At 35.6% G+C, this 20,993-nt stretch overlaps 1 protein-coding gene across 2 annotated transcripts in view; it reads left to right on the top strand.

Annotated features, from left to right (window-relative positions):
- IFT74 (intraflagellar transport 74) overlaps window positions 1-20,993 on the top strand; it is a 106,481-nt gene that overhangs the window by 50,329 nt on the left and 35,159 nt on the right. For both annotated transcript variants that reach the window (XM_036261026.1, XM_036261027.1), the window contains 5 exons: window positions 1,795-1,938; window positions 3,670-3,710; window positions 5,860-5,939; window positions 20,188-20,241; window positions 20,725-20,822. In XM_036261026.1, coding sequence (XP_036116919.1) covers window positions 1,795-1,938; window positions 3,670-3,710; window positions 5,860-5,939; window positions 20,188-20,241; window positions 20,725-20,822 — 417 coding nt within the window. The remainder of the gene's footprint in view (window positions 1-1,794; window positions 1,939-3,669; window positions 3,711-5,859; window positions 5,940-20,187; window positions 20,242-20,724; window positions 20,823-20,993) is intronic.

Genomic DNA, 20,993 nt, shown 5'->3' on the forward strand with positions numbered 1-20,993 from the left:
GATTGCTTGCAATTTTTAACTTGTTCTTCAAGAAACATTGTCATATATTAATCAATTTAAATATCTACAGTGTGCTCACTGCTATGCTAAATATTACTAATTCAGTTCACAGGGTGTGAAAAATCAGGTGAAGGGTCAACATGAGCTTTAGTGTTCAGGAATAGTTTTATTGAGATGCAATTTGAAGAAATCTGTAGGGTGATTAAGCAAAAGGAAGGGGAAGATATGAAAAGGGCTACCTCAAAGTATCTGCATTCCTTTTATCTGTATTTTTGGTTATGCCCTTTCACCTGAAGCTAATTCATTACTGATTTATATATATAACCCTTTGCCTATGAACTTTTAAACATTCAATTTTTTCCTTTTTTTTTTTAAGATTCCTTCTCTTTTGCTTTCAAAAAGATCTTTCCTCTTAAAAATGTCATCTTGTTCATGATGTGAGGCCTGGTTTCAGATATCATCGTTAACTTTTATTTTTTTAATTTAGAAAAATTATTTATACCACAAATCCTCAGTTTCCTCATTTATAAAACAAAGATGATAGTACTATCTAATAGAGTTGCTTTGAGTATTAGAGATAGTGTATAAAGACCATGGAGTACAGTTCCTGGCACAGAACAAGTAATCAATAAATAATAGCTTCAGGTGTCATTCAGATGCTATTTTGGTCATGTAATAAAATTACCATACCCCTTTGTCTTTGTGACAGAACTATTCTATTTGTATTAGTTTCTTAGTGCTCCTGGGTTGTTTAAAAAAACAAAATTTCTGCCCTGGCCAGTTTGGCTCAGCGGTTAGAGCGTCGGCCTGCGGTCCTGAGAGACCCGGGTTCAGTTCCCGCTAAGGGCACGTACCTCGGTTGCAGTTTGTCCCCGGCCCTGGTTGGTCGTGCGGGTGGCAGCCACTCGATGTGTCCCTTCACGTCGATGTTTCTCTCTCTCTTCCTCTCCCTCCCTTCCACTCTATCTGTACAAAAAAATGGAAAAATATCCTCGGGTGAGGATAAAAAAAAAAAAAAAAAAAAAATTTCTCATAGTTCTGGGTGCTAGAAGTCTAATATCAAGGTGTCCACAGAGCCATGCTCCCTCTGAGACTGGGTAGAATCCTTCCATACTAGCTTCATCACCTGGAGCTGCATCGTTTCAATCTGAGCCTGTTTCATCACATGGCATTCTCCTTGTGTGTGTATGTCTTACCTCCTGTCTCTTATAAGAACACAAATCTCATACTGGATTAAGGTCCACCCTAATGATCATATTTTAACTTGACAAATCTGCAAAATCCCATTTTTAAATTAGGTCACATTTACAGTTACTAGAGATTAGGACTTCAATATATCTTTTAGGAGGATTCAATTCAACCCATAACATTGTAAGAAAGTATATATATGACCTATTCAGAGGAAAATATCTTACCTCTAGAGAACGGTTTGTTCTTTGAATTTGATATTGTAGTTAACATTGTACATACATTGTGACATTTTCTTTATTATCTCCCCATTAGTAGAGATGTCCTTATCTCTGTTCAGGTCTTATATTTAGAAAATAAAATAATGTAAGTCTACTATCTTCTTGTGAGTCTTAGACTGACAATAGCTAATGAAAGTACATTGGGGTATATTTTTATCCTTCCAGTTTAGAAATGTGCTTCGTGGCATTATTGAGTACCATAGATACTTGAGATCTTTATTTATAGATGCTGGTGGTTTAAATTTGTCCTTATTCTTATAAACTGAAACCTATTTGAAATAGTTTCTGATGAAATAATTAATTTTCCTTCTTTTGTTTCCTTCAGGAAATAGCACACTCCCAGTTAAAACAGGAGGCTCTGTTGCTGCATGAAAAACTTGACGAGTTGGAGTCCCATCGAGATCAAATGGTTGCAGAAGACAAAAGCATGGGATCGCCAATGGAAGAGAGAGAAAGATTACTTAAGCAGGTAGGAAAACAAACACTTAACTTTAATATGTCAGGATTTGATAAATGTGTTTATTTTATTTAGGGTATATGAATTGAACAGAAATCCAATAAGTTTATTGTTTTTAAAAAACAGTGAAAAGTGAGCTTCACCTAGATCAATATGAATTACTTGACCAAGAAAATCTAGTAATAATAATTTCTCACATAAACTGTTTTTTGACTTAAATCCTAATTTTATATGGTGTTCATGCATATTTTGATCGTATTTTTCATGTTTTGGATTCTTATGTGGAAAACAAAACTCTTCCTTATTAGTTAGTAAATAATTAAAGAATCTTATTGAAGATCTGTTCCATCATTTGTTTGGGGCTACATATTTAGAAAATGAAGTGCCCTACTGCTAATGACTTTTGTGAATGTATTTAAAATCTATGAAATCCGTCTGGCCAGAGTGGCTCAGTTGCTTAAGCATTGTCCTGTGCACTGAAAGATTACAGGTCCAATTCCTGGTCAGGGCACATACCTGGGTTGTGGATTGATCAGTAGTTGGGGCACATACAGAAGGCAACCAATTCATGTCTCTCCCCGCCTCCTCAAGCTTGTCCTTGTATGAAGATGATAGATAGATAGATAGATAGATAGATAGATAGATAGATAGATAGATAGATATAGATAAAATCTCCTATAAAACCACAATATGTCATAAGATCATGTCACATGTATTCACTGGCTTCCTTACTACCCCAAGGCTGTCTTTAATTTAGTACTAAGTTATAATTAACCTATATTCTATCATGAGATACCCTAACTATAGGGACCCTTAAGAGAACTGCATATATATTTTGGCACGGCTCTAGTCAGGAACCTGCAAATGTGACTCCTTTTTGGTCTTAGATTAAATCTGATGGGTTTGAAATAACTTCAGGGATTAACTCAGGAACTGTTTAAGTATTGGAATAATTCTATAAAGATATTAAAATCACCTGGCTGGTGTGGCTCAGTGGTTGAGCATCGACCTATGCACCAAGGGGTCACCGGTTCGATTCCCTGTCAGGGCACATGCCCAGGTTGTGGGCCAAATCCCCAGTGAGGGGTGTGCAAGAGGCAGCCAATTGATGTTCTCTCTCATCAGTGTTTCTCTCTCTCTCTCTCTCTCTCTCTCTCTCTTCCTCTCTCTAAAATCAATAAAGAAAAATATTTTTAAAAAACTGATTAAAATCTAGAATCTCTGAAGTTCCTTGGAAAGAGATCGTTGGCGGCAAGGGAGGAGTGATCTTGGGGTAGGATTACCAGATAAAATACAAAAAATTTGAATTTCAGATAAGCAAAGAATAAGTGTATTTCGTATTACATGATATATATGTACCATAAAATTTATTTATTGTTTATCTGAAATAAAATGTGGTGAGATTGCTAAATCTGTGAACTCTACCTTGTGTGTTGGGGGTTTATATCCTAGATGTTTATGTAAACTGATCCAGTCCTGAAGACGTGTTAACCTCACGGTGCTATGTGGATTAGTATGGAGATAATGTCACCACCCTTCCTTTCAGGAAGAAATAAAAAATTTGTAAATAGTTCCTTAATGATGTCCTTTTAACTTCAAAGGTTGAATTTTAAGTAAGTTTCAAGACAGAGATAAGATTTGACATTTTAGTACAACATACCTTAGAAGAAAATTCTTTTTTAGATAGCCTAACAATGAGTAATTCTTTAAATACTATTTTCTTTGTATGCCTTTCTTTTATAGGTTAAAGAAGATAATCAGGAAATAGCCAGTATGGAGCGACAGTAAGTACATTTATGCTAGGACATTTTGCATCCCTTTTTCATCTTTTAAGTTATAGTCTAAGTGTATAAGAGGTGCATATTGCTACAGTATTTTGTGTGTGTGTGGTTCGCATTGGTAATCTTCATGCAACTTTTGATCATTTTCAACTTTAAATATATTTTATACAATTCACATATTTAAAGCATATAATTCAGAGGATATATCATACTTATTTTGTTTATTCATTGATGGACATTTAGACTGTTTTCATTTTTTGTCTGTGGTCATGCTGGTATGAAATTTATGTGCAAGTTTTTGTGTGGACATATGTTTTCACTTCCCCTGGGTATACACCTAGGAGTTGAATTGATGGCTCATATAGTACCTCTATATTTACTTTTTTGATGAAATGACAGACTATTTTCCAGTGAAGCTGCACCATTTTAGACTTCTACCAGCAGTGTGTGAGGGTTATAATTTCTCCATGTCCTCACCAACATTTGTTATTATCTCTTTTTTTATTATAGTCATCCTAGTGGGTGTGAAATGGTATGGTTTTAATTTGCATTTTCCTGATGACTGATGATGTTGAGAGCTTCTTTTCCTATACTTTTTGGCCTTATGAATATCTTCTTTGGAGAAATGTCTGTTCAGATTATTTGCCCATTTTTATTGAGTTATCTTTATTGAATTGTAAGTTTTTCACTTATTCTAGATACAAACCTTTTAATAGATAAATTATTTGCAAATTTTTTGTCACAATCTGTGGATGATATTTTCACTTTCACTTTCTCGTTTTAATTTTTGTTTCTTTTTCATCTTCATCCGAGACATACTTAAAGATAGGAAGGGAAAGAGAGAGAGAGACACAGACAGACAGACAGACAGACAGATAAAGGAAAGATCAGTGTGAGAGAGAAATATTGATTGATTGCCTTCTGTAGGTGCCCCAACCGGAATCGAACCTGAAACCCAGGTTTGTGCCCTGACCGGAAATCAAACCGGCAATGCTTCAGCGCACAGAATGATACTCAACAAATTGAGCCACTTTGGCTAGGTGTCTTTTACTTTCTTGATAGTACCCTTTGAAGCGCAAAAGTTTTACATTTTGATGATGTCTATTTTTTTTGCTTTTGTTGCTTGTGCTTTGGTGTCATATCTAGGAAACCAGTGCCTAATCCAGTGTCATAAAATGTATGCTTATATTCTATTCTGAGTTTTATAGTTTAGCTCTTACATTTAGATGTATGATCCATTTTGAGTTAACTTTTATATATGGTGTAAAGTAGGAGTCCAATTTTATTGTTTGGTTGTGCATGACCAGTTGTCCCAGCACCAATTATTGAAATATTCTTTTAAAAAATATTATTTAATATTCTATTCCCATTTAATTGTCTTGTACCTTTGTCAAAAATCAATTATATATAGGTACAAGGTCTTATTTTTGGACTCACAGTTTTATTCCATTACTACACTTATGATTACTATAGCTTTATAAGTACAACTGCTTTATGCTAGAATTTAATCTTCCATCAATGGCAAATTTTCTCTTATTTTTTAATTTTTGAGACTAATTTGCCAGTTTAGTTTAGTTTATACAAACCTACAAAAGGAACATTACTTTTCACTTCCTTAATGTTTTAAGTCAAGTTCAAATAAATCTGGGCAAGCCCTGGCCAGTTTGGCTCAGCAGTTAGAGCATCGGACCATGGACCAGAGAGTCCTGGGTTCAGTTCTCACTGAGGGCACGTACCTTGGTTGCAGTTTGTCTCTGGCCCCACTTGGGGTTGTGTGGGTGGCAGCCACTCGATGTGTCTCTCTCACATTGATGTTTCTCTCTCTCTCTCTGCCTCCTACTCTCTCTGAAGATAAATGCAAAACAAAACAATGTCCTTGGGTGAGGATTAAAAAAAAAGAAAGAAAGAAATTTGGGCAAGAGTCTGCTCTTGAAGTCAGGCAACCTAACATTTTCAGAATATACTTGCAGTCCAAATATGAATCATGAAAAAAGATCTAGAAAAAATTTTTCTTTCTAAATTTATAAGGCATATTACTTCTAGATATTGTTTATACAGCTTAGAAAAGACAAGATTTTCTATCATCATTAAATATTTTTACTGAATAACCTATATTATCTACCATAAATTCATTAAATAATATTTCCAATAGGTTAACAGATATAAAGGAAAAAATAAATCAATTTAATGAAGAAATTAGACAACTTGACATGGATTTAGAAGAACACCAAGGTAATTTTTCTAGTATTTTTATAATATATATTAACAGTTACATAGCATTATTAATGTTAATTTGGGCCTTGGGGACTGTTTATCTGGGATATATTATTTAATTATGACATCACTAACTTTAACTATTAAAATGCTAAACTATAATACTAAACATTATACTTAATATTAAATTATTAAGCTGACAAAAAAACTCAAAATGATTATATAATGATAAGACTTTATTTTCCTTGGCAAAGCAGTTTTTTAAAAAATGAAATAAAATAGTTTCAAGTTGTTATAGATTTCTAAGTTATACTTTCTCAATATAGTCAGTTATTAATTAACTGGGTTAACTGGAGGAGTTAGGGGGGAGTGAAGATCAAGTCACAAATAATCCAGAAAGAAATAATTTTCTAGGGAACTCAGTAATGAGGTAGCAAGTACTGATTCTTCTAATCCTCTTCCAACTTTTTTCTAGCAGTGGAATTTGAAGAGCCAAGGCAGGAACCAGAACACTTGGGGAAGCCTGGGGCCTGAACAAGTAGAAATGCTGTGATAGGGATTTGGGAGCTACAGTGTAGTCAAGAGGTTGGGTATTATAGTTTCTTAACCAGCTTCTCTCTAGTAAGGAAGGGAAAGGTAGGTTTCCCATGTTACTTTAATCATAGATTAATTACAAACCAGTTAGACAAGAATTGACTGTATATTTTTATGAGCTAGGTATTGTATTCTAAACAGTGTGTGTGTATATATATATGTATAACTATTGTGGCTAAAGCAACATTCCTAGCAGGGAATAAGGGTATTCTATTCTTTAAAAAATTTTACTTCAATTTTAAATGTACTATATTAGTTTATTTATACAATTTTTAAAATATTTATGAATAATAGAACTAGCTACTATTGATTTTGCCAAGAATCCTTTGAAACCTTATAAACTGTTTTAAACTTGTTGAAGCTCAGAGAAGTTACTCAAATTCCCTCAGCTGGTAAAGAGTAGTCTATGTTTAAACCAAGTTCTCTTTGACCTGAAAGTTTTCACTGAATTGCCCAAACATAATCTTGGCTTTCTGATACGAAGTTCTGCATTTGTGAAACGAAATATTCTTATGGAATCCTTACATAGTTTTATTTACATATGGCAACTAATGCCTTTAAATAAGCATCTCTAAAAGCAGACAAACTTTAAAGTAAATTTTGTTATTAGGCAAGTAAATTTACCTGAGATTTCATTTTCTCATCTGTAAAATGAATATAATGGTCCTACTTAACTAAGGTTTATGAATATTAAATGGTATACATGGCAAGGTTGGTTCACAGTAAGTTAAGAGTAAGATCATGTTATTGGCTTTACTAAGTTATTTTATTGGTTTTAAGTTATGTAGATTTAGTATTCTAGATTTTCTTTATTGGTATCTTAAATTATTCTAGGAAATTTGATAATGTTCTTGATTTTAGATATTTTATAGGATATATTTTAAATAATTTTCCGCTAAATTTTCATTTCTAGCAACATTTAATTTTTTTGTAAAATAACTCATTTGGTAACAATTATTGCTAGTTCTAAGATAAATAGAATGCTTTGAATTTTAGCTTTCATTTTCCTTTTTGTTTTGTAAATTCCTTTGTCCTTTTTGATTAATGTAGAAAAAGATAATCTGTAATGTAATGTAATAGCAGAAAGCATTTATTTGTAAGAATATATAAAAATATCTGTGATTTATAAATATTTTGCATATATTTTGCAAATATTTATACATATTTTATATAATATTTATATATACATATATATTTGCATCAGGTTTTTATTGTTCTGCTACACTGTAATCATCCTAGATTAATGGTACAACAGCAAAGGGGATTTTATTTAAAGGTTACTTGTTAGTTCAGGACCTTATTATTTCTTGCCTGCAGTAGTCTCCTAACTGATCTCTCCACTTCCAGTCTTGCCACTTTTAGATTTATTCACCACAGTATTGGCAGAGTGACTAATGTAAAATGTGATTCTGTCATTCTCCTACTTACAGTGGGTCCCCATGACCTTCAAGATAAAGTTTAAGAATTTTTGAATGGCATTCCAATTTCTTTGTAATCTGGTCTTGACGTCATCAGCCTCCTCTTCCAACATCATCTCTATCCTTAGTTTTTTTTTTAAATCCTTACCCGAAGATATTTTTCCATGTATCTTCAGATAGAGTGGGGGGTGGGGGAGACAGAGAGAGAGACATCAATTGGTTGCCTCTTGTACAACCCCAACCAGGGCCAGGGACCAAACTGCAACCGAGTTACAATACATGCCCTTGACCAGAATTGAACCCGTGACTCTTTGGTCCATGGGCTGATGCCCAAACTACTGAGCCAAACTGGCCAGGGCTCTATCCTTACATTTTAATATAATCTACTTGTGGTACCCTAAACCTCACCCCTTTTACCACACATCAAACTGTTTCCTGCTCAGTCCATTGCTCCTACTATTTGTTCCTTGTCTTGAACATTCTTTCCCTGTTATTTACCTTACCATTTTCTTTTAAGATATCATTCAGGTATCCTTTTATTCAGTATAATAACCCTAACTCCCTAACATATTTCTGGGCTGGGCTGAGTGAGTGACCTCTTCATTTTTAGAGCACATTGTGTGTCACTGCATGGGCCACATTATCTTAGCTGTCTACGTAGGTACTTGTCTTTCCCTTTAGGCTATAAGTTCTCAAGGACAAGGACTATGTCTTACTCACTTTGGTAACCTCTTTCATCAACAAAATATCTGGGAAAATAAACACTCATTAAATGTTTGTAGAATGAACTATAAACAGTTTTCTATTTTAGCAGGGAAGGAATTGTAGAATGAGCTAAAGTAAAAGTTGGGCTCTAGTCACTTTTCTGGGCCCTCTACTTCTTCAGATGTGTGTATGCACTCTTATCTAGAAAGAGTTTGATAAATTAGCAAATGTTTTATTGCTTTTCAGAGAATCCCTATCTTGGATTGATCATTTCCAGTAAAGTGGTGAATTCTTATCTACATCTGTTTTCTCAGTAATCCTTAAAATTCTGGGCAATCCACTTCTTAAGATGTAGAGGATAATTATATTATTTTGGCTTTCTGATCCATACTTATCTCTGCCTCTGGTCTTATTCCCCCGACTCTCTTTATTAATTTCTTAGATACCACCTGGCTTCTTTCTTTTATTGTACCTGTGTATAATCCAACTGGGTCACCTTTTGCTTTGTAATAAGGGTAGATTAAAATAGCATGGAACCATAAATGATGTTTATACATGTCTGATTTTGTTAGCAGTGGCTTCAGCCTTTTAATTTTCAAATAAACTTTAAAAACTTTGAATAATTCATTCTAAATTTGAAGGCATCCTTAGATACTGGGTAAGGTATAGTTATGTTCTCTGTGAGATATTGATGGTGGCCTTGTAATCAGTTTCCTCAAGTGCATTATATTTATTCATTTTAATAAGTTTTTAAGGTTATGATTTACAAAAGTTATATTGAATAATCATGTCTCAAAGTTAACTAAATAAAATCAGTTAACAGTTATTTGAATACAGTTATTTGAATATGAGAATTTTCATTGTTTCATGATACTGTTATCAGTTCCTGTGACAATCTGGAATAAAACAGAAAAAATCATCATAATACACTTAGACTTTTGACCAATTCTAGATGGATTTCTTTGTTCTCAAACTTTTACTTAGTCTTTGTAAGTGATTAAAAAAAAAAGAATCACATAACAGAAAATATTCATTATAATAACGTATCATTACTTTTTAATTGCTAGAGGATTTAATTCTATCGTGTTACGTATTTGCTAGACTTCACCCATATAGTAGTTTTATTATATTGATGGATCAGGTAATTTTGTTAAATGGGTTTTAAATATATTTAGGTTTAAATGTGTATATTGTCCTATATTTACTGGGGAAAGAATTGCTTTTACTATTTTTCTATCTAGAAGCAATGAGAAATCACTCTATTGGAAGTTGTTACATGGTTATTGTGGCTACAAACTGCATTATTATTAAAGCACAATATTATAGGCAGGTGCCATGCTACTTTTCTGAAGAGCCCAACCCCATCCTGATTTCTTCTTTCTCAGAGGAAGTGCCAACCTTTAAGTATTTGCTTAATTTTTGCTTTTTAAAATGCTGCATCTGTACAAGAAAGGTAAAGTAGTGGAAAAAGCATTGTTGCTCTGGGTAAAGAACACAGCAAAAAATAGATAATAGTAGCCTATATTCTCACTCAACACATTATATCATTTTAAATAAAAATCCTTTTACCTCAAGGTTTACTTATAACATATAACTGAGTATTTTTATAAGGTAATTGTTGACTAAGAAAGTTTTTATTCTTACTACAAAATTAGTACTTGAGTCTTTTTATATCTCATATTGAAGATCCCTCAAAGTAAATGTTTCTTGGTCCAGTTAAATCAGGCCTTTACTTACTCTTCACTATTTTACATTAAATTCTATACAGAACAATGTTATTATTTTACAATATGACAAAATTTTTCATGGAATAGGAGCACAAAATAAGTAATCAGTCTTCTCTGCAGAACTGCTGAACTTTTAGAAATTGGGTTAGTTCTCAGCTTATCCAGTGCTGGCTGAGGTTTAGGCCTTCTACCATTTGTCCATTTGCTTCCAGCTTCCAAAAATTTATTACTATTGTTTTATTTTCTATTTTTATCATTGTTGGGAGTTTTATCTTTAAAAATTCTTTATTCTATAGTTTTAGCAGAATTTGGTGGAAGGGAGGGAGTAGAATTAAAATTAGATGTGCATGTTCGACCTGCCATCTTTCTCAGGAAGTTACTGGTTATAAACTTCACTTACCCAGAATTTCTTAAAGAGTTTTAATCACCTTGAATGTACTTCAGTGTGTGTGTATGTGTGTGTGTGTGTGTGTATGTGTTTTGCCCCAAATAAATATTTTCATGTGCTTTCATTAACTCTGCACTTAGCCTTAACATGTAGTAGGTTACCCATTCCTGCTTTTAAAAGTTTTTCTTTAATTAATTGTTAAAGACTCCAGTTAATTTACTTTTTAAATATGAATGTGGTATGTACTTAATGTGAAAATTTTAAGTAGTACAAAAGTGCATAAAGTAAGAAGTCATCTCCTTTCTCCTCAAACTCATCCTAATCTTCAGAGGTAAGCATTGTTTACAGTTTGATCATTAGCCTTTTAGACTTCTTCCTATACATGTGCAAGTATATATTTTTAAAATTCATGTAATACTATATAGTTCTTCTAAGCTTGAGTTTTTTCATTTAATTATATGTATTGTACATTCTTTTATATGAGGATATATACTTTTTTTCTAAAATGTACAGCATAGTGACTTTAAAGCCAGACTAAGAATGGTGCCTAGCACATATTAAGCACTTGCAATAACTATTAGCTGCTGTCATTGTTGTTAAGTAGTATTTGCTGTATCCACATAGATATTTAGGTTGTTTCTAATTTTTCACTACCTAGAGCAATGCTGTAGTAAATAACCTTATTACATACATATTTGTTAACTTGCATATTTCTAATAGGTAAATAAGATGTACAAATTGCCTGTTTAAAAACAGTCACAGGAATATCAAGAACAGCATCAGGAATATAGTCAATATTATTGTAGTAACTATGTATGGTGTCTGATGAGTACTAGACTTATCAGAGTGTTCACTTCTTAAATTATATAAATGTCTAATCACTAGGTTGTATACCTGAAACTAATATAATATTGCATGTCAACTGCAATTTAAAATTAAATTTTTTTAAATTTCTAGAAGTGAAATTTTGAATAGAATGTTATGTTCACAATTTTGATTGTTTTTGCACCTTTATTTCCAGAAAAGTTGCACCATTTTGTACAGTCATCAACAGTATGTGAAAATGTTTTCTTACCAATGATAGTTGTTATAAATTTCTTAGTTTTTGTCAGTCAAGATAATGTACACTTTTCTGACAATTTCATGTTCTCAAAGGTCTGAATTTGTGGTACTACTATGATCCACTAGGTGGGGCTAATTTTCTGGATGTCTACATACACAGATGAGGTTTAAGGAATAGTTCATGAAATATAGTCGCATACACCCCCAAGGAGGATTTTTGGGTGTTGTTACTTACTACAAATTATTCCTTCATTTTTAGTATCTTCCCAAAGATTGATTAAATTGTAAAACTATCATGATAATTAATACAACATAACACAAATATCTAAATACCTGCTACAGTGTGATGAATATGTATCATAATAGAATTATACATAGAATGCTATAAGATCATTTAGTTACTTTCCTAAACTCTGCATGAATTCATTGGTGTTTATTCCATAATTTATGTTTCTTTCAAGAGTAGTAAAAATATAAAACATAACAGTTTTCTTTGGTTGTCTATAGGATACTTCTTCTTTTTTTTAATCTTTATTGTTGAATGTAGAATGTATTACAGATGTTCCTCATTTTTCCCCTATTGAACCCCTCCTCCCCACTCCCACACCCCTCCCGCCTTTTCCCACACTATTGTCTGTGTCCATTGATTATGCATATAAGTTCTTTGGTTTATTTCTTCCCATCCACCCCCCCCCCCCGGCCCCTTTCCCTTTGAGGTATGTCAGTCGAGCAATGAATTTGTACTTCTTAATCCCTCACCTTTGTCACCCATTCCCCCAAACCCCCTCCCATCTGGCAACCAACAAAATGTTCTCTGTATCTATCAGAATGTTTCTGTTCTACCTTTTCATTTTGTTTGTAGATTCCATTGTTGATAGATATGTATTTATTGCCATTTTGTTTGTTCATATATTTTATCTTTTTCTTCAAAAAGACCCTCCTTCATCACTTCATATACTAACCGTTTGGTGGTGATGAACTCCTTTAACTTTTTCTTGTCTGGGAAAGTCTTTATATGGCCATCGATTCTAAATGACAGCTTTGCAGGATAGAGTCATCTTGGTTGTAGGTTCTTGCTTTTCATCACTCTGAATATTTCTTGCCACTCCCTTCTGGCCTGCAAAGTTTCTTTTGAGAAATCAGCTGACAGCCTTATGGGAACTCCCTTGTAGGTAACTAGCTGCATTTCTCTTGCTGCTTTTAAGATTCTCTCTTTGTCTTGAACCTTTTGCATTTTGATGATGATGTGTCTTGGTGTGGGCCTCTTGGGGTTCATCGTATTTGGGACTCTCTGTGCTTCCTGGACTTGTATGTCTGTTTCCTTCACCAAGTTAGGGAAGTTTTCTGCCATTATTGTTTCAAATAGGTTTTTAATTTCTTGTTCTCCCTCTTCTCCTTCTGGCACCCCCAAGAAGTGAATTTTGGCACGCTTCAAGTTGTCCCAGAAGCTCCTTACGCTATCCTCATTTTTTTGGATTCTTTTTTCTTTTTGCTGTTCTGATTGGGCGTTTTTTGCTTCCTTATATTCCAAATCGATGGTTTGCTTCTTGGATTTACGTACTCTACTATTGAATCTGTGTAAATTATTTTTTATTTCAGTTAATGCCTCCTTCATTTCTGACTGTGCATCCATCATTTCTGACTTGTCCTTTTTTATGCTCTTGAGGCCCTCCCTAAGTTCACTGAGGTTCTCACTAAGTTCATTGAGCATCCTTATAAGCAGTATTTCTAACTCAGCATCTGTTAGGTTGCTTATTTCCATTTTGCTTAGTTGTTTTATTGGGGTTTTGTTCTCTTCTTTCATTTGGGACTTGTTTCTTTGTCTCCTCATTTTGGGTGCCTCCCTGTGTTTGTTTCTGTGTATTACTTAATGAGCGGTATGGGGCTAGCTGACACCAGATGCTGCTTGTCTGAAAGAATTTAGGAAAAACCTGAAGCAGGATCCAAGACAGGCCAATCCTATGGTAAAGCAAGTGGCAACAGCTGGAGTGGGCCTGAAAGTTGTGTGGGGCGGGGCGGGGCCTCAGGGAGTCAGCAGGGCGGGGCTACCAGTGTGAGCCAGGTTGCTGGAGTCCCAGATATGGCAGCTGTCTGCCGCCCCAGGGAAAGGCTCACCAAAGGAACAAAGGTCTCTGACAGCACGTTTGTCCCAGAGAAATCCGCCTCTCCAGCCCTCACTCCAGTGCCAAACAGCTCAGTTCTTCCCTGTATGTCTCTGGTGCCCCTCGAGCTGCCTCCCCTCCAAGCTTAGAGGGAGCGAGTCCGATAAGTCCGTGCGCGGGCCCTTTAAGGAGCTGCCTGGGGCTCCAGCTGCTTCAGCCTCCCTGAGCCTCAGTTCCCGCTGGTTTTTCCAGTCAGAAGTTATGGGGACTTCTCTTCCTGGCCCTGGAACTCCGAGCGGGGCACCTGGTGTGGGATGGGGACCCCTCAGTCCTCAGGAAGGACCTTCCCAGCCAAGGTGTCCTCCTGATTTTTATCCGCCACACGTGGGTGTGGGACCAGCCCATCGCGCCTCCACCCCTCGCGCCTCCGCCCCTCCTACCAGTCTGGCTGTGGCTGCTGCTTTAATTCTGTAGTTGTAGGACTTCCATTCAGCTTGATTTCAGGCAGTTTTGAATGATGGTTGTTTTGTAGTTTAGTTGTAACTTTGATGTGGTTGTGGGAGGACACGATACCATGTTTAACTGCACCACCGGAAGTCTATAGGATACTTCTTTATACTCATAGTTTCAAGGCCTAGGTTAAAAGCTTTTATTCTTTGATTATTTCAGGCAAAATGGAATTTATAAAGACAGAATCACTTTATTTTAAAACACAAGTTCTGCAACCAGAATGCCTGGATTCAAATCTGGCCTGTGCTATTTTACTGGCTGATTTTGAAATTGATACTTGATTTTTATGTATCTTTGTTTCCTCATCTTTACAATGAACAGAATGACAAAGAGAATGAAACGATGCTACATAAGGAACATTTAAAGGTACTGGGAGACTTAGCTTGCCTCAGAAGGACCCCAGGTCCTAGAAAGGAAAGACCTGGATGTGTGAAAGTCCTTTAGGATTTATTTTTGCCCCACCTCTTTAATTTTATTTACTTTCTGCTACCCTTTCACCTCCCAAATCAGTAGGCATGCCAAGTTGGGGGCTTTGAGGTCAGGGCCCATGCCTTGCTGGGTATTGATCAGGAGAGAAGATTAGGGAAGCTACCTATTCTGGGAAATGCAATCAGATCTTTCCTAGGGTCAGAACTACTTCTCAGTATAAAAGTAAAGATAGCTCTGTAAGCCCCAAATTAAGAGAACATCATTTGATGGCAGAAAAGAAGAGTAAGAAGAACATATTGACAATGAGACAAAGGTGGATGTGGTGCTACTCAGCCTCTTGGTAGTGCAAGAGGATTGTTTATCTCTTACTCCACTGGCTGCTAGCAGAGAGTATCCAAAAGCAATAGTGGTACCCTGGCCGGTTTGGCTTAGCAGTTAGAGCGCCGGCCCATCTTCCAGATTCATGGGTTCGATTCCGGCCAAGGGCACGTACCTCGGTTGCGGTTTGTCCCAGGCCCTGGTTGGAGTGATGCGGGAGGCAACCAATCGATATGTCTCACTCACATCAATGTTCTCTGTCTCTCTCTCTCTCACCCTCCCATTCTATCTGAAGATAAATGGAAAAGTATCCTCAAGTGAGGATTAAAACACAAAACAAAAAAATAGTAGCAGCTTTTCTGCAATATCCTAACTCTTTTGTAACAGCACATTCCCGTTTTTTTCCTTTTTTCTTTCCTCCCTTTAAGGGGAAAAGAAGGCCTGTATATATAGTGTAAATTTTGAGGTACTTCTTTTAGTAGTGTGTATTTTTCTTGAAGGAAAATATATTATGTGTCTGTAATTTTTACATTACCTGTTAAAATGCCTTGCTGATATGATACTTTCTTTGTAAAACCTCCTGAACTCTTTTCACCCATCTAGTTGCCACAGCATTTTATACATACTCCAGTTACAGCATTTATGTTACATTGTAACTTTATTTTTGAACACCTAATAGATTGTAAGCCCTTCTAGCAGAGACTGGTAACTTTCTTGTTAATTTTGATATCCATAGCACCTGTTACAGTATCTGGCACTAGTAGGTACTCAGTAAATTTGGAATATATGATCATATCAAGTATTCAGAATTTGAGGCTAACTCTGAAATCATTCTGTGTCCTTTTCTCTTCCTTTGGTCTCCTTATTCTTGATTTTACTGTATTAGACCCTTTGCTTTCCTGCTTTGCACCAGTAGGATATACTGTTCAGCTTCCCTGTATCTATGATCTTGTCCTCTTCTGTGATTGCAAATCTAAGGATAGATTTGGTAACTTCCCTACCTTAGGACTGCCCACATCTGTACATTGCCTTTCACAAGCCCTTCACATATTAAAACTCTAACTGAGAAATCACAATACAGAGCAGTTCACTAGTGCCCTGACCTCTCTCCTTCTTAACAACAGTGATATGGGAAGAGGTTTTGTGAAGCTTAAGAATTTGCTAAGATGTGTGGGAGCTCTGTCCTCTAATCCAGCTGGCAGCTCTATAGCTGGAGACATTGAGCAGATATGTCTTCCAGTTCAATTTGATGACAACTAGGAGCATGGATTTGAGTGTAGCAGAAGGGGGGGATCTCCCAGTTTCCTAACTTGGATGGTAAGTGTATGGTGAAGAACTTCCAAATGTGTAATAGGGAATACTGAGGGGTACAGACTGAGGAGGAAGACTGATGAGTTTAATTATGGATATACTATTATTAGGATATGCTGAAAGGTATCCAGATGAATATATCTAGTAAGAAATGGATAAAACAATCTGAAAATCAGGGAAAAGATAAAATTTGAGAGTTCTTTTTTTTAAGTCTTTTAATTATTTTTTATTGTTGAAAGTATTACAGATGTCTCCCTCTTTTTCCCCCATTGACCTCTCCCTCCCCAGTCCCACCCTGCTTCTGCTTTCCTCAGCCTAATGTTTTTGTCCATTGTTGTGAAATTTGAGAGTTCTTAAACCACAAGAATAAGTGGAATTTCCTTGGATATAATGTAGCATTAGGAGTCAGTTAACAGCAGAACCCAGAATTTAAATGAAAAAAATATATATATATAGAGAGAGAACACCATGAAGAGAAGACAGAGAAGGAATTATCTGAGAAAATCCAGAAAAGCTCCCCCAACAACAACAAAATAAAATTGAAAGGAGGCAGGATGTATCAATAGTGTCAAATATTACAAAATAAGATAAGAGTTGGAAACTGCCCACTGGATTTGATAACTATAGGAGTCATATAATCATACTGAGTGCAGTTTCATTGAAATTCTGGGAGGCAAAGCCCCACTGTGATGTCTTGAGGTCTTATAGCAGATGAGGAACTGGAAACAACGTGTAGGAGACTCTGAACTTAGGAGAGGAACGGTGAGATGGCTTAAATTCCTGTAAAGCCTAGGTTACAGGCCTTCTAATCCCCTAATGCCTGACTAATCTCTTAAGAGTATAACTTTTCAGACAGCCACAACAAGGAACTAGAAGTTTCTTAGAAACCTAGCCATGGCAGGTTACATTTCTGCCACTTCTCAGAGGTTATATAACATTTATATGCACATCACCCTCCCATGAGGGTATTCCAGATCATGTGTACTACAAACACTAATTCTTTTTCTTTCCCACTCAAAATACATTACCATAGGTAAGTGAAGTGACATTATTAAAGGGTAATCTTAATCTGTCTATAATGTATTTTTTAAATGTTATCATTTACAGAGTTTGTCATTAATAACAAGTTTTCTCTTTCCTTCCCTTCACAACTGACCATGGTGCATCAGTATGCTCTGAGACCATTGTTGATCTTTTGAACTGAGTAGTAGTTCAGTCAAGTCATTAGTGCATTCATAGACTTGGTCTGAGTAAACTCATCTTTCCTGTTGGTTCTGATGTCCCCTTTTGGTTCTGGGTGGTCCCTAGCTAGGAATTCATGACCACTGAGTAATATCCTTAAACAGTAGCTTTCACTTTCAGCTTTTTATGACCAGAACTGTTTGAGGGGCCTTGACAAGGTTTTCTGTGTATCAGGGCTATCCTCAATGAGCTTGGAGGAAATATTTTCAGACCAGAAAGAAAAAAAGCTGTTTGCTGACCCAGGTCTCTGACTTTGCCTTCACCTTTGTGTATTCATAACTCACTTCCTACCAAACAAGTCTGTATAGAAGTGGAAATCTATGCCTCCATGTAATTGTTGGATTACAGCTCTACCCAATTATTTTCCTCTACTCTCTAAATTTATTGCTACTGTAGCTATTACTTGGAAAAACTGTATACTTTATAGGAAGATGTATGGAACACAGGCTAATCATTTGGGTGATAGCCTCTGGACTCTGTTTCCTCTCCCATTTTCTTTTTTTAAATGTTTTTATTTATTTGTTTTTATTGATTTTTTTAGAGAGAGAGATAGAAACATCATGTGAGAGAGAAACATGGATTGGCTGCCTCCTGAATGTACCTCCCCCCAACGGGGATCGAGCCCACAACCTGGGCATATGCCCTGACTGGGAATCGAACCAGGATCTCTCAATCCACGGGATGACGCTCAGTCCCCTGAGCCACACCAGCTGGGCATTCCCCCATTTTCTTTAAATTCTTCCTCCTAAAGTCCTCCTAGATGCTGGCTTCTTATTAGGGACACCCTTAGGAATCTATAGCCTGTTATTCCCCTGCATCCTTGTTGGGCATCATCCTAATAAGCTTCCCTAGTCTCCAGTATGGAGCAAAAAAAATTTATTTTTACTTTCCCTGGGGCCCTGGAAAAACAGGGTTGTAACTGTCTCACTAGTTCAAGAAAAAACCATGTTTCTCCATAACTCAATTTTGGTTACACTGAAAATCCTGTTGTTATAAAGTTATTATGATCCACCTCTGCTAATGGTTCATTTGTGCAGCTAAAGTGTTTGGTCTCAACCAACACATTAAATGAAACATGTCCAAAACTGCTGTAAGCAACTTCTTCAGCTTTCTGCTTCCCTTTTCTTATCCTCACCCGAGGACATTTTTTCATTTTTGTCCAGATAGAGTGAGAGGGAGAGAGAAAGAGAGAGAGAAACATCTACATAAAAGGGACACATCGAGTGGCTGCCTCCCGCACAACTCCAACCAGGGTCGGGAACTAATTGCAACTGAGGTGTGTGCCCTTGACCAAAATCGAACCTGTGACTCATTGATCTGTGGGCTGCTGTTCTAACCTCTGAGCCAAACCGGCCAGGGCTCTGCTTCTCTTTTCAATTAATAATGCTACTTTGTTCTCAGTTACTCAAGTAGAAACCTGGGAGTCATATTTGACTCCTCCCTGTTCAACACTCACCATAATCCATGATCTGTCTCTTAAATGTCTCAAACAAATCTTCACAACCTTACATCTTCATTTGCCACCATTCTACTCCAGGTATCCTTCATCTTTCACCCAGATTACTGTGACAACCACCTAACCAGTCTTATTTCCTCCTTCTTACTACTCTTTTATTCTCCAGACTAGAAATATTTTTCAGAAATGTAAATTGACCATTTTATTCCCCTGCTTAAAATTCTTCAGTAATTTTACCATTGTCCTTAGAAGGAAATCCAAACTTCTGTAAGATGTGTCTTATAAGAGTTCTCATAGCCTGCTGCATCTTTGCACCACTTTTCCACTCACATTCTTTGCCTCAACCGCACTACTCAGTGCTTCGTGCTGTCATAGTCATCTTTACCTTCAAATTTCTGTGCTTGTAATGCTTTGACTTTGAAATTAATCTTTTATTTTTCAACCAGGTAACTCATTCATTTATTCTTTATAACATGGCCTAAATGTTACCTCTTTAGAGAAAATTTCCCTGAGCCTCTCAACTAAATTAGTTGTCTTGCTGTATACTTCTATAGTACTGTTTTTTTCATATGATAGCACTTAGTATATTTTAATTTTAATTACTTGTTAAATACCTAGACTTTAAGCTCTGTGGCATAAGTAACCCTGCTATCTCGCTTGCCTCTGTAAGCTATTCAAAGATGGAATGAACTTTCTTGGAGCTTATGTTTCCCATCATAGTAGTACTCATGTGAAGGCTGAATAGCTCCAAGTTGGGACTGAAATAAAAACCATTGGAAAGCTTTTAAGTCCTTTCCAGTCAGGAGATTCCTTTCTTCAAATAGTCAAACATACAAATATAGCTGTTTTAAAAGATTCTATAAGTCAATGTATAAAAATTACACATAAATGAAAATATTGAATATTCAGTGACTAATGACATGGAATACCTAAGAGATATTTCTAATTTAGAGCATTGTATCTGGAGTTTTTGAAGTTCATGTTATATTTTTTGTATCTCGTAGGTGAAATGAATCAGAAGTACAAGGAATTAAAAAAAAAGGAGGAAGATATGGACTGTAAGTGATAGACTCATAGATATGAAAATATTATATTTTCATGTAAATATTCATTTATAACAAATCAGAGATTTCATTTTGGGAATATATAATGGCTAATAAATGCTATTTAAAGCATTTGCCTTGAAGAATTATATAAATATTTGTCATAAAGGATAGAGAAATCTAAAAAGGTTTACACATGTGTATGTGTGTGTGTATGAGTAGTATTTGTTTATAGTCTGTATAAAAAGTCTATAGACCACTAACTGATTGAATGTTGAATATTCTCTTCTACACACTTCACTATGTTCATCTTTAATATCTTTCACCTTTTTTAGCTTTTATAATATTTATCTAATTATTTATTGGTTCTGTCACTAACTAAAATGTTAGTAGCCTTCAGTTGTAGCTTTGAATTTCTACTCTTAAGACCTACAAATCAGAGTTTATATAATGTTAACATAACAATAGTAGCCTCTCATCATATTTCTCAATTGGCAGCTTTTATTGAGACTTTTGAGGAAACTAAGAATCAGGAACTGGAACGGAAGGCACAGATAGAAGCCAACATTGTTGCACTTTTGGAGCACAGTAGTCGGGTAAGTACCATGTACCTGTCCTGATGTCCTCATTATTTTTACTGTGATTACCTCTTCCAGTACAACTCAGAAATACAGTGGTTTACTATTACATTTGCTCATTTAAACTGTCTTTTTTTTTTAGTCTTTTGCTTGTTTGTTTGTTTTTTCTTATCCTCATCTGAGGATATT

The sequence above is a fragment of the Molossus molossus genome, unplaced genomic scaffold (assembly GCF_014108415.1).
Source record: "Molossus molossus isolate mMolMol1 unplaced genomic scaffold, mMolMol1.p scaffold_m16_p_14, whole genome shotgun sequence".
NCBI classification, from domain to species: Eukaryota; Metazoa; Chordata; class Mammalia; order Chiroptera; family Molossidae; genus Molossus; species Molossus molossus.